Source organism: Melospiza georgiana, chromosome Z (genome assembly GCF_028018845.1).
Source record: "Melospiza georgiana isolate bMelGeo1 chromosome Z, bMelGeo1.pri, whole genome shotgun sequence".
Taxonomy (NCBI): Eukaryota; Metazoa; Chordata; class Aves; order Passeriformes; family Passerellidae; genus Melospiza; species Melospiza georgiana.
Window position 1 is genome coordinate 63,074,264 of NC_080465.1, and position 14,619 is coordinate 63,088,882.

The following is a 14,619-nucleotide window of genomic DNA, read 5'->3' on the forward strand; positions in this document are numbered from 1 at the left end:
ATAATGTAAAATATGTACCCCACTCACAAATGTCAATTTTTAATAACAAAAAGGAGCTGGTTCCACACAGATATTGGTAACTGTTGAGATATTTTAACTTCTGATAGCACTATTGTCAACTTTTAAAAAGTTTAAGAGTTGTGCCGTCATAAAGGAGTGTGAATTGTTTTTCCAGTTGCAGCTTATGCTTCTCCACCCTTCTCCAGTCTTCTGTTTTCCCTTCCTCCTATGACCACCGGACACTGCCTCATGAGAAGTTTGACACTCTTGCTGACCATGAGGGCCCTCGGGACGTGGGTGGAGTCAGTGGAGTTACACTTGTCTTCACCCAGCGCCCGCACCTGCGCTACCCCTCAGACACGCTTTCCCCGCGCCAGCGCTCCCTGTGTGCTGAGCTGATGAGCACACTGTGACGATGAACACTGCTGGGCTGCGGATGCCTACTCACAACTGATGGCTTTTGCTCTTTACACACACTTGCAGTTTCACTTTGGTTCTTTTACTTACCTTAGAAGCATATAGAAATTCTAGTGTTTTCCAGTCCTCTGCCAAAAATACTTTGCTTTAAGCAGCTTCAGTCTAATTACATGAGTCTGGATTCAGACTTATTGATAAATCCTGTATAATTTAAAAAGTCCAAATACAGCTATGTTCACATGAAAAAAAAAGGGGAAAAAGGTGTGAATTTTATAGGTGGGGGAATGATGTGAAGAATCGGCAGCTCAAATGAAACAGCAAGAAGAACCTGGTAGCAGCATGGTGGATAAATCGCCCCAATTTCTATATATAATTAAACTGATCCATGAGAATTGGACACTATTACTATGCTCTGCTCTGATCATCTTATTCTTGCTGTTTCATTATATCCTTTGATTTAGTGAGACAACATACTGATGACAAATGTGGTAAAAAAATAAATATATACTATTCCACTTAATTACATTCATCCTGAGCTTGCTCACCTGTGCTAGAATCTAGAATGCCTGTTTTACACAGGAAATCACCTGACATTTTAACATAAATTCTTCTTCCATTTAAATTGCAGTAAAAAAGGCATTTCGTTTCCCTTTCCGCTCTTGAAAATATAAACTTTCTGTGGCACTAGAAGTTGATACAAAAGGAGACAAGTGAACATTTATAGTTGTTGTTGTGTTCATCTTTCTTCATTTTCACAAATATGGGATGAAGGGACTTGGGAGACTTTAGGGTTTTTTGCTGCCAGTTCCAACAGAAATAACAAATGCTTTTCACCAGTCATCACAATGGTGACATAGATGAAAAAGAAGTTGTGATTGAAGTTTGGAACACCTAATTTGTACATCTTTTTTTTGCCAGTTAATTCCTGCATCTTAAAAACTTGAATAATGATAAAAGGTCTTAGGATACCTTCTAATAAAAGGCAGATATCTGGAGCTATTAATCTAAGTCTTCTGACTTCATTATGGGGTCTTGTTATTCCTCTTGTTTACTGAAGGTTTTGTAAAGCTTTCATCCCTCCCTTTTTTCTTAAGTGCAAATGTCAATTGGGTCAAGATGGAGTACATCAGTAGTGGTGCTGAGATTGAAAATGTGCTCCCTTGACCCATGGCTAATGCCAATTGGACTCAACATGGGGTGATGTGAGGGTTTTTTAAAAATTCTGCTAAGAAAAACAGACTGAAAAGCAGATGACCCTTAGACTGCTGGTGAGCTTTGTATAAGCCTAGCTGTGCTTGCTTTCAAAGCTGCAGAAGGCTCCAGTTCTTGACAGTCTCCTCATGGACAGGTTGTCCCCTCTGCTCTCTGGCCTCGAGGACTTGCTCCTCTCCAAGGGGTTCCGTGGGCTGGCTGTGTTTCGCTGCCTGTCAAGTTTGTCACTGATGGAGTAGCTCTTCCGTGTGTGCTGTGCATACAACACGCTGGACTCTTCTGCAGAGTAGCTGTTGGCTCGCTCTATCTTTGGGAGTGGGATGCTGTTGGGCAGAGTTGTTGTAGCACTGCTGTCTTGAGGAGATAAGGGGATTCCCTTCTTGTCTTTGACCTCGATATCCTCATGATCGGAGCTTGGGTGGGTTAGTTCAGCTTCTCTCTCTGGGTGGCAGCATCCCAAGTCTTCCACTTTGCCCCTGAGGCTTCCAGGGAAACTGGCCCTCTCTGCAATGGCCTGGGGAGCGCTCACACACCTCGTGTCTATGCAATCTGTAATACTTGTGTACTCTGCTGTTTTGACTGGGACACCAAGGCTGCTGAAGTAGCTTCGAGAAGGAGAGAACATGAAGCTGTGAGATTTCACAATTGGTGTTTCCTCCAGAATAAATGGAGTGGTAGCCAGGTAACGACTGCTTTTTGATCGCTCTAAAGTATGATACAAGGGAGGGTCTGAATCCCATGGGATTTGGCAGTCTGTGATTTGTGAATAGTCTGAAGAAAATGCTCTTGTTTCTATTCCAGAAGTTTCCTCATAATCAAGACTCCTGCCAGAGATCTTTTCACCAGCTGTACTGCTGATGTATGCACTATTAGTTAAAAGGGAAGAGGCTATGTGAGCTGGCAGAGCTGCATCTTCAGGACCAAGAATATTTATGGAGCTCTCGAGAGGTTCTGTGTCAGAATGCATCTCATCCATGGCAGAAACATAGATGTCTATACAAGACGAAGGTCTTCTGGAGTCTGGGGCGATTGACAAAGTGCTGGTAGGGGGTAAAGGAGCCTTTCCTTCTTTTGCTATTGAGTGGGAACTGATTGCCCGATGCAGGCTTGGAGATCTTTCCTTAAAAATGCTTTCCAGCTTTTCCAACCCACACTTGTCCTTTATATTTGTTGCATAGAAGGAATGGCTTCGCAAGCGGGGTGTGATCGTAGGTGACGTTGGGGACATGGACTCCTCTCCTGTGGGATCAATGCTCTCTTGAAGCTTGTAGGCATTTCCTTCCTGACTGTTGAAGCTGCTCTGCCTCACAATGTAGGCTGCATCAGTGCAGTCGGATGAGGTCCTGGATCGGATCTTGGTTGTCTCGCCTCTCTCAATGCCAGCCATCTTTTCCAAGGCAGTCACCATTCGTCCCATCATGTCTTCCAGCTGAGCAAGCCTGATGTCAACAGTCTGCAGAGAGGCCTTCATGCAGTGCTCTCTCTCGTTTACTTCTTCCAGCCGCATGGCCATGTTCTCCACCCTTTAGAAAGGGAAGAATTAAATAGGTAAATTTCTACAAAGCAGTGGGTGTTCAGCTAACCAGGTCAGGTCACCAAACCACTTGGAAAAAAATGCATCTCAAACCCCAAAGGCACTGTACACCACCTCATCTACTTCAAAATCCTGCTAAAAGAGGTTTTGCAAAAAAAAAAAAAAAAAAAAAAAAAAAAAAAAAAAAAAACCAAAAAAAAACCAAAAAGCTATGCACTCAGGGAACTGGGGAACTGATACAGTGGATTAAACCATGGGCATCATCTATGTAGTGCAGAAGGGGCTTGGGTGTTCCTCAATCCAGGGAGAGGAGACTTATTTAATAAATGTTACTATGAATTACTGCCTCTTTGTTTCCAAAGCTTCTAATTAGGTTATTATGAATGAATGACACTTAAAGCAGATGCCGCATGATGTTGTCCCCAGTTGTGCCACAGTCAGGACCATCACAGGTGGTTTAAATGAAGTAAAGAAAGCAGGAAATGTGCTACAGAAGAGAGGCACTGCTGTATTTTTTCCTTGAGTTTGCCCCAGATTTGCACTACCTAGTCCTATGCCGATCTAAGGAGATAGTTTCTTTGTTCTCGGATTAATATGTAGCTCCAATTTGTAGAAAAAAAGAAATATCAGCTATTTTGTTGAATATATATAATATTGAGTTAAATATTCCTGAACACTGCAAGGAGGAGAAACACTGATGAAGCCGAATACGACCTGCAACAGGGTACACGCACTAAGATTGCTCCATTACTGTGGTTGTGCTTTGGGTAGTCTGCATTCATAGCTCGAGGATTGAAATGATGGATTTTAAAGTTAGTTTTCAGCTGCTATCATAATACAGAAATAAAAAGTTAGATTAAAAGAAATACGTAATAGCTGAATGTAAGATTCAGTATTTTTAATTTAATTTAATTTAAATTTTAGTATGTCTTTTCTAGACCATTTATCTGCCACATTTTCAAATATTTTCAATTTTTAGGGAATTGTGTACAGATTTATGCTGGTGGCTTCTAACCACTTCAATTTTCTGACTTCTAAAGCATGTCTCCTGAAGGATTTATAGAGTCTGAAAATTCTACATTATGAAATTGCCTGTAGCACATGAGAAACTTCTATAATTATTTTCTCTGTTTGTAATCCCTATGACAGGCTGGGACTTCCACTTTCCATTGAAGAAGTACTAAAAGCTACAAGTTTATGTACTTCTCTGTGTCTGATAGATTATAATTTTGTTTTTTGCCACTGCTGTCGACATTGAAAAATGATCAGAGATGCAAAAGATAACAAATGGCAAAATTTCCACACTCTTTTTCAGTACAGGCCTCTTACTCTCTTCCAGTTAGTGCAATTCATGCTCAAGTATTACTAGTCACACTGCCATAGTTAATAGGCACACAATTACCAGGATTTCTGATGAGGTAAATATCATGTTCCACTACTGCTAGTTATTTTTTCAACAGGACAAGTGATTTGGAACTGACAACAACACCATAACTACTCTTATTTGCATAGAGGGGAAGATTATTGCTAAGAATAGAATATTGGCACTAATGCCCTGTTACCTAATGCTCAGAACTTTTTCTGGTAAAACACTGAAGTCTGACTACCTTGTGGCGATGAGCAACAGAATCTGCCCACTGAGAGGAGAGGAGAACAGAGGACAGGGAAGAGTGTGACTCAGCTCCCTACAGCAAGTCTCACATTCCTGGGAAATACAGGCTTTTCCTGTGAAGTGTGTGAGTTTTGAAGGCACAAGCACAACAAATTAAATGTGCAGCAGCAACTGTATTGCTATCATCAGTCTTCAGGAGACAAATGATCAAGTAATCACTGCTAAGAAATGAACTGGTAGCTTCAAGGAATCTTATTCTACTCATTATCATTTAGGGACCGGTCTGTTTCTAGTTCTACCAGCTTCTCCAACAAAACAGATTAATGTTATTACAAGTACAGGATGTAATTCCACAGTGAGAGCAGTTTATATGGGAAGCAGTTGAATTTTCACTCATGTTATTACTTATATGAACTGCTATTTTATAAAAGCAATTATACTTTTGAAATATTTATTAGCCAATAATTGAGTCCTTCACCCCACATTCAGATCCTATAAAAACTGCTTCAAGATGATGAACAGAAAAAACTTTGCAATTTTAGGGCTGTCAGACATAAGGAAAAATTCTACTGGATTTCACTAGACAATTACAGCTCAGATTACATGCCACAAAAAACCTTTCACCCCACCAACAGTTATCAAGAATTGGAGTGAATTTATAACATTATTTAAAGCTAACTGGATAATCTGGTTGTGGTCTTGCTACCTTGTTGTTACTGTTGTTTTTGCTATTGTTTTGGTTTGATTTGTTTTTTTTTTTTCTTTTCTGCCTTGACACCTGTACACAAGTGAAATATTTTTTAATACAAATGCAGCCAGTTGGTCTATCAGCGTAACTGCCCACAGTGAGGTAACTTTTGTGTCTTGCATTCACGTGAGGCCTACACAATGCTACTGAACACAACCAGGAGAACCTAGAATAATACCTGGCTGGTAGGTGTTCATGTATTTGTTCTGCCTTCCCTGAATGTGATCTTGCAGCTTCTGTCAGTGCCAGAGAGCATCAGACAAGACGAAGAGAGACTTTCGAGTTACGTGGTCTCTTGGTTGCTATGGAACTGATGACAAATGTGATTGCATTGGTAGCGTGGAAAATTTATGGAGAAAGGTAACAAGATAAGCACCGAGCAGTCTGGTTTTGGAAACCACGGGTAACCAGAGATGTGCATAGGTAACTGAAAAATGCATACACGTGTTTGCACTTCATGAGCCTTGACTACAGAGTTTTATTTGCAAAAAGAAAGCTTGATAGATGATGGTCTCCTCCAACCCCCAATGATACTAACTTAGTCACTTGATGTTCAGTTCTGTAACCATTCATCCTGCAGAACAGCACCATGTTCTGGGAGTGAGTCTATTAGAAACATGAGAAACATGATAAAATCACATCAGCCTGGTACTGTGGACACAGGAGGATATGGTCTGGAGAGATACACCCCTAATCTGGTCCTTAAAATGTCTTAATCAAGTGATTTTTTTCTATTTTCCCATATTCTTGGGAAAATGTTCCTGCAGTCAGTGAATAAACAGCCTGAATTGTATTTCCTTTAGGAATAGTTTTGAATTAAAACACAGTTTCAAAATGTGATTGCCTGTTTTGCTTTGTTTTTTTTTTTTTTGTTTTTTTTTTTTTTTTTTTTTTTTTTCTCAATGGGTATTCAGGCGCAAGTATGAACCTTTTAGCAAATCTCACAGTATCCATTTATGATGTCTCCTTTACACCTGTGCTTAACCTTGCAGCAAGTTTCAATGTATTAGAAACTGTATTATTCAATGTGTTATTCAATGTATTAGAAAGTGCCCAGCCATGCTAACAGAATGAGAAGAAAAAAAGAGGATGCTACATGTAAAACATGCACCAAGGTGAGCTGCTGAAGCTCAATAATTTCACATAGTGAAACAAACATGGACTTTACCAGGACAATATGCAATAATGAGGGGAGAACTCAGTACTGACTAAGATTTTGTATTATTTGCAGTAAGACTTTTTAATTATGGTTTGGGAGATGATGACTTTTGCTGGCATTCATTTTGGTTTCTTTATTTTTAACCTTTGCACATTAGTTCATCAATAATTTATTTAAAATAATTCTTTAATGGGACTAAGTCACTCTTTTCAGAGGTAGACCTCTTAATTGAATGGTAGAATTTGGTTCACAAGTCTCTTAGTTGACCTAGGTCCATTTCTAAGACATCAGTCGTATTTCAAAATCCTTTTCTAAGACATCATTCATACTTCAAAATTGTTTTCAAAAGCCACAACGACCATTGACATGAAAGTCACTTACAGAGATCCCCCTGAGCTTGTGATAGGCGATTGTGGAATGGTTGTATTTAAGTAAAACACAGACAGCAGTTCCCAAGCCTGTAATAGGGTACTTTGCCTGACATCTTTTGGTAAAGCAGTGCTGATGCAAGCAGCCAGCCACTTTTCCCGGGTGCAGTGGTTTTTCCTGGCTAAGGGAGTTGGGTTGTCATGGCTGCATTCCCACTGGAGCCTAAGACCACTTAACTCTTTATGACCACAGAGAGATGCCACAAGAGTCACAGACCTTTCCTGCTGTCATTTTTCATGTCTGGGTCTGGTAGGGTCAGTCTTTTTTACCAACACAAAGCTATTTCTGTGCACTTCAGCCTGCCAGCTCTGAAATCAAGATAATAGCTATGTCCTCATCCACACAGACGCTGTATGTGTAATTGCACTGCAGATTATAAAGTGCTGTACTAATGGATACCACAGAGTACCAAAGATGACATAATAATATCTGCTCTAACCAGCTTATCTGCTTTTCAAATACTGTTATGATGTGACCCTGCTCCTTTTGAAAGCAACATGATGTTTTGCACAGGTATGAAAGAACTGGGACCTGTTCACATGGAACAAATGTGCTGGGTTACTGAAGTGATTGTTTCAGTGACTTCATGCCAGATCAAGAAAAACAGTGCAGTATTTTTTGATCATATTCCACGTCTTTGTTCTGGTCAAGATAAAATACAGTGATTAGAAAGGAAGATTCTCCACAACAGGTCATGATTCTTCCACTGCAATGAAGTGAATTTGTCCAGCTTAACTTTCCTCACAGGTTTTCAGAAGATTCACCATGCATGCTTTGATAAATGCATTCAAGGGAAAAACCTTACAGCCTTGTACTGCTTTGTATTTTTCCACTTAGCCCATCACTTCATCTGATATGTATCAGTAACCTGATGCTACTTCCAAATGCTTGTGTGAAATCCCAGATAGTGGGCTTCTGTAGCAGAGCATCTCAGCCCCCACAACTGTTGTTTGCTAGCCAGTCAGATAACTCAAACAGGACAAGCTGTCTTGTATTTCAGGGGGTATAACCTTGAATAATCACTAAGTGATTTTGGTGCCATGGTCACTGGTCTAGCATCTCCCGACTGCCAATAAAAATCTTAGAGATCTGGCAAGACAGACTGCATTTCTGACTGACATCCACTCACTTTACAACCATAAAAGCCACACAAAACCTTCACAAAGCAGAATTCTTGTATACATTTTCCTGGAAATGCGTGAAGTTTCTCCTGCTAGTAGAAACCTACTTTGTGGTTACTCCCCAGGGGTCAAGTGAAGGTATTTGTGTCCATTATCATCGCTTTGGTGGTAAGTTGCATTTGACTCCTAATCAATACTCTTTCTTTTGTTAGCTTTAATATAGGTACCTTGATACAGGGCGCTGTTTCATACTGTAATCCACTAGTAGTTATTTTAGTTATATACTGTGGACTAACTAAATCTGATTAAGGTTTTTCATCTGTTATCTACTGTCTGTTTAATAAATAATTCATTTTTACATAAATATATCTGATTTGCCATCATTAAACTTGCCAGACAAAGTGATTCCTTAAATTTAAACTGTTGCCAAAATCTGAGGTTAAGGAAGGACTGATCTTGATTTAGACCCCTTTCTGTGAAGGAATTTAAATACACAGTGTAGTTCTTTCTTCCCATGAGAGTCGGAAGGCAGAAGAACCAGGGCTTCTTTAATAAACTTTGTCTGTAGTTCCCACTCTCCCAGCAACTCAGTTGCTTAGTCTGAGGTCAAGGAAAGACAAACATCAAAGTGCTGTTCTATGCTTTTAATTTCTGAATGTGAAGTGATCAGGTAAAGGAGGGATCCTGTCTGGTGACACCAAATATGGAGACTTTGGTGGTGTCTGTTGTTACAAAAGAAGTAAGGAGATTCCTGAACTGAGGCAGGCCCACAGGATGCCAGGGTGGACTATCCCAAGGCGAGAGCATCAACTAAAGCTTGTTGCAGGTGAGTCAGACAAGACATTGTGGTCCTGCCCCAGCACAGCCCCTGACTGCACAGTTGAAATAATTCATTGACACCCAAGTCAATGCATCAACGCACAGGATCTCTTCTTGCTTTGATTTCCTGAGCCCCTTCATCTGTCTCTGTCTCTCGAACCCATTGAGGCTTGAAGCAAGACTCTGTTCCCACCTTATGTTTCCCTTCCAGTGCTAGCCCCCTACTCCTGCTTCCAGGTATGCTGGGCTTTGTATGCAGGGTGTGCAGCTGTTCCTCCTCCTGGCAGGACCTGGAGCTGCTCAAGCAGAGGGGAGCATTATCACACATGCACAGAGGTGAGGGAAGGCAGTGACTGGTCCAGGTCCAGGTGCAGGTGCAGTTATGTCACACAGGGCCTGTCCCAACCCTTCCCTTCTTGAGCCTAACAGCATGCTCAGCTTCTTGTAAATGAAAGGTATTTGGGAAGAACTTCACTCACATTTCCAGGGTTTTCTGGTCCCATTTTACACCACATAAAGCTGACCTAATTGGACAGATGACTAAATTGATATCTCATGGCTCTAACATGGGTCTTATACCTGGTCTACTACTACAGGCTAGTGACTGGGCATTGGAAGAGAAACCATAGTCTTGCATCTTCTCTGCTTTCTTTGCTTGGTATCTTGTTACTTGTGCAATGATAACTCTATAAAGAAACTCTAAAGTGCAAATCTGGATTTTACATATTTGAATGTTCCACAGGTTACAAAAATAATTCTAGTGATGTCACAGTTTAGGAATGGTATTCTCCAATTTAGAAGACATGATGCCACTTCCCCTCCCCTGCTTCAATTGGAGGCACACAAGGTGAAGTTTGAGATAAGAACAACGTACTGGAAACAGCAGTAAAGAAGCGAATAAACAGTAACAACAACAAAACTACAACAAAAGGTGGAAGAAAGAGGAGGAGAAGAAGAAGGAGAAGGAGGATAAATATTTACAGTGAAAATGTTCCATCCATCATGTTTTCTCTACCAGAAGGAATCCCTCCTCCTAAGAAGCAAGAGTCCCTTTCCCATGCTCCTGACAAGGACATAAGGTGGTATCAAACAACCTCAGGGTCCTCCCACCCCTTCCTGGCTACTGCAAAAGTTAACCTCACCCTGGCTGGAACCAAGACAAGTGGTTTAGATTTAAGAGGACTTGGTCACGACTGCAGGCAAAATAAAAGACCCAGGCATGCTGTTTCTAAAATGTGTTATGTACAATACTCAGATAGCCCTGATTCCTCAAGTATCTTTTAAATATTCTTCAGACCTATTATGTAGTAAGAACTGCATTCACCTGGGATGTCAGTGATTGGGCCTGGGAATGACCTGTGTATCCCACAGGGTCACTGCCTGGATCTCTCTTACAGAGCTGGGGCACCCTGGTCTCCACATTAAACTATTGGCTAAGATAAATGGATTTTTAAAGAGCTATTTCTCTGTGAGGCTCAGGTGTTTGCCTTCACTTAGGATTCATATTCAGGAGCTTGATTCTGGAACAAGGTGCTTTAAGCTTTTCATTTAAATTAGAGATAAGGGCTCTTTTCCTACAAAAAAGGGTCAGCACAGAATGGAAAGGCAGCCTGTTATGGTTTCATTTTCAAGGACTTACAGCACTTGCATGATGTAGGAGAGGACCTAGCTACATTACTTCTTATTTACAGCTCTTTAAAGATACCTCTTTCTTCCTTGGCCACCAAATGAAAAGCTATACTCAGAGATTTGAACCTGCATCTCTGACTTTTCAGTTCAGTTCTGTGGCCACCAGACTACAAGAAAAAAAAGGTACTCAGTTGGACCACAGACCAGTTTATCTACTATCTTACTTTGAAGTATATGTAGTTCTTTCGCCTGTATATATTTCAGTCTTTCATATTTTTTGCTCAGGAACTTTATGTGCTCAACATGATCTCTATGTATTTAGCAGTCCTTACTGGATTTCTCTTTCCTAAGCTTGTCTAGTCTTGTTTGAATGCATGTAGCATTTTAGCTGACATCATCAGCTTCTTTTAGACCTCACCATCTTTCAAAAATTTGTTCTGTTACACTATTTAGAGAGTGAAAAAAAAATCACCTATTTTCTGTTTATTTTGAACACAGGATCCTGCTAAATTATTCTCTTACTCCCCTATATCTTGTTCTGAGCATGACAGCAAACAATTGATTTCTGTTCACCCTTTCCTGGCTCTCACACTTACACAGACCTCTATAATTTCATCCCTCATTTGTCTCTTCCAGACCCAGGAATGCCGTATTACTTGGCCATCCTTTACAAGGTAGCCATTCCATGCCTTACCAACTTCCCCTCCAATATCATTTGAATTTGCAGACTAGCAACTTCCACTAAATTACTGTATTGCTTTTTCCTTCTGTGCATTACTGTAGGTGAAAGTTCTCATTCCATCTAAAATCCATGTTGCTATTGGTTCCAATGAAACTAGCTTACCTAGCCAGGCTATCCCAAAACAAGGCTTGCTTTTTATCTGAATCACTCACAGATAAACTCTAAAGTCAGGTTTTTCATTGAGGAACTCTAAATTACTCCCATTTTGTTGTGTCTACTTGTGCCCTGAAATCCTGTTTCAAGAGCTGAAATGCAAGCATAATTGGTGCCTCTCACTGCATCAATTATACTTTAATACAACTGGATAAAAGATCCCCCTTACAAAGCTTATCATACAATGATGTGGGTTGGAAGGGACCTTAAAGATCATTCAGTTACAACCCTCCTGCCATGGGCAGGGACATCTTCCCCTAGAACAGGTAGTTAGGCGTGGTTTCCCTCAGAGCCACACCTAGCCCAGCCTTAAACACATATGCTTCAGCAAAACAAACAAACAAACAAACAAACAAACAAACAAACAAACAAACCAACCCCAAACCAAAACAAACAACATCAACAACAAAAAAACCAACAAAACCCCCCCTCAAAAAAAACCCAAAATCACAAACCAGAAAAAGAGAAAATAAACTCATCACATTTTATCACTTTACTTTTTAATTACAACTTACCAAAATTACTTCATTTCCTTTTACAAGAAAAAAAGAAAGAGTGAGGGTGGTGACAGAAACACATTTCCAGATTAACTTATGAGAACAAAGAAGTGCACCTTTCTGAAGTGACACGGATTCTTTCATCATTGGAGGAGTTGAATCTGTCATCCTTTTCTCTAAAATACTCTTCTATGCACTGCTCTTCAAAATCATGGACCTTTTTCAATTCATCCTCAGTTATGAAAAGTTCTGTGGAAAAAAATTGAGAAATAAGAATTTGGCAAATATTAACATGTGAACTAACTACATTCTTATTTGTGAAACTCATGGACTTAAATTTCATAAGCAAGTATGTGGCATTTTGATATGAAAACAGATAGATGCTGTTAATTATGGAATTAGTGCTTTAGTTATATATGATTCTGTAGACAGAAGCACCTAAGCAGGCAAATGCTGACCAAACATGAATATGTTCTGATTTCATGAGATCTAAGCACAGCTGCTGGTCATGACTGGACAGATGGTGAAAGCCAAAGCCCACCTTTAACCTAACAGAAAAATAATGAGATTAGCAGACTGCTAGGAAGGAGTCTGAGCATGCAGGGGTCTGTCTGATGTGGCCAGAAGTGACATCTGCAGGCAGCAGTGTGATGGGAGTGGGAGGAGAGACGTCTGGCTGCATCTCCAGGGCCACAAGTGATCCTTCTCCCTCCTCACAGAGAAGTGGGCTGTGGCATGGGCTAATGCTGGGCAGAGATACACATCCCTTAGCTCCCTGCCTCTGGCATGCACATTGGGCAAGGTGGAGATATTCTAACTCAAAGATAGAGAAGAGGAAAGCATGATCAAAATAATCTGACGGGTTTCTCATCATGGTTATGGGACTTCATTTAAAGCCTGTTGAGGAACTACTCCTCCAGTCTGAGTCAGAGTCAAGGAGAGATTATGTAAACAAAATTGCATTTTACCATCTCTAAGCTTATCTAGGAAAAAAGTGTGCTCAGGAGAAGTATGTGCTGTTTGCTCTGTAATTTCAAAAATAAAGCTGGAACTGTCATGGAGTGAGAAGAATTCCAGCAATAACAGACTAGTAACAGCAAAACAAACCTCTCTGCTTTGAAGGAACAAACAGGCAACAACCCCAAATAGTTCCAGAAAAACACAGCCTCCTTAACATTGCAAAGAGAATGAAGGGTTGGGCAAATCAGGTAAAACTAACTAAATTAGGTAAGGTTTTTGCAGGTGAGAGTTGTTACTTTGCTGGGAAGGTTATCAAGGTTCAGGGCTTTGACTTCATGCATGTCAAACACTAGACATTATGAAAGGAATTGTAAAGCCCCCTTTCTGCATCATCTGAGTCTTACTCAATCCATAGTCTCTCTCATCTGGGTCACTTTCATGCTTCCTCCATCTGCAGCAGAGGTGTTGAAATATCATTGTCATGTGGCTGAAAATGATCAGAGGTGGTGGGAGAACAGGTCTTTCGTGGAATGTCATGATGAGCTGGTACCTTTGAAACTTCCAAACTTGGTTTGATATAGATTTGACTTCGAAAAACGTGTTGCTAGAAGGCAAGAAGAAGAAAATAACATCAGACTGAAAATGGTTTTGGGTGCTTTGCCAAAGATGACATGACAGCATCATAACTAGATACATTTCAATAACGCTGGCAAATGTTTCCTTGTCACAAGAACAGGAAGCAGAACAAAAGAGGAAGTTTTTGCCTGGGCAAAGCATGGTGATAATCAGCCTTTTTGAAGTACCTTATGATTGTAAATGTCTGCACGGCACAACCCCTGGGTCTTACAACATCCGATTGAGATGGGCAAGTATTTTTACCTTTGTTTTCCCTATTGGGAATGAATGATGCCATAACTGAGCCTTATTTGGCTTCTTTGCCCCGGTTCCCATCAGGTGTCTGTCCTTGTAAATGAGCACAATGTGAAAAACTTGGCATTTCCCTTGTTTCCTGGAGACAAGCCTCTTTCCCTCTCCCCCTTACATCCTAGGAAAATGTATCTCAGCCAAAGCCAAAGCTCAACAGTCTTCATAGGCTGTGAACAATTTGCATCCTCCCCAAGTCTATATTTTGCAAAGTGTCACTCACTTGAAAACTGCAATGAGGAGATTCACCAAAAGGATGTTTGCTACCAAGAGGTAGCAGGCCATGATGGCAGGAACGATCCATGCTCCTGTCTTGCAGGGAGGTAGCTGGATAATTTTGCCGTCTTCTCTGGTTTCATTTTGACCACAAGGTGCTGGGAACAAAATTTAGAAACAAAAAAATGCAAAATGGGAATGAAACTTATTTTTCAGTAGTTTGTGCGGAAATATTTAAATATTTATAATGGCCTGCCTGCCAAGGCAATATCATCCAAATAACAATGGCATTGACGTTCTCCCCTCAGAAGTTTATGCTTGGTATCACAGATTTTACAGGCTGTAGTTCTTGTTATTGTGTGTTATGTGCTATGGGTATCAAGATATTTCTCTCAGGACACATGCCTTGTGTGAGTAAGCTGCCTATTTGCATACATAATACTAAAT

At 40.5% G+C, this 14,619-nt stretch overlaps 1 protein-coding gene across 3 annotated transcripts in view; it reads right to left on the minus strand.

Moving 5' to 3' along the window:
- Positions 1-533: 533 nt before the first annotated feature.
- The window catches only part of TRPM3 (transient receptor potential cation channel subfamily M member 3), a 386,409-nt gene continuing 372,323 nt past the window's right edge, over positions 534-14,619 (minus strand). For all 3 annotated transcript variants that reach the window (XM_058043663.1, XM_058043665.1, XM_058043664.1), the window contains 4 exons: positions 14,180-14,330; positions 13,437-13,636; positions 12,189-12,321; positions 534-3,152 (listed from right to left, as the gene is read on the minus strand). In XM_058043663.1, the coding sequence (XP_057899646.1) occupies positions 1,703-3,152; positions 12,189-12,321; positions 13,437-13,636; positions 14,180-14,330 (1,934 nt within the window). In that variant the 3' untranslated portion in view covers positions 534-1,702. The remainder of the gene's footprint in view (positions 3,153-12,188; positions 12,322-13,436; positions 13,637-14,179; positions 14,331-14,619) is intronic.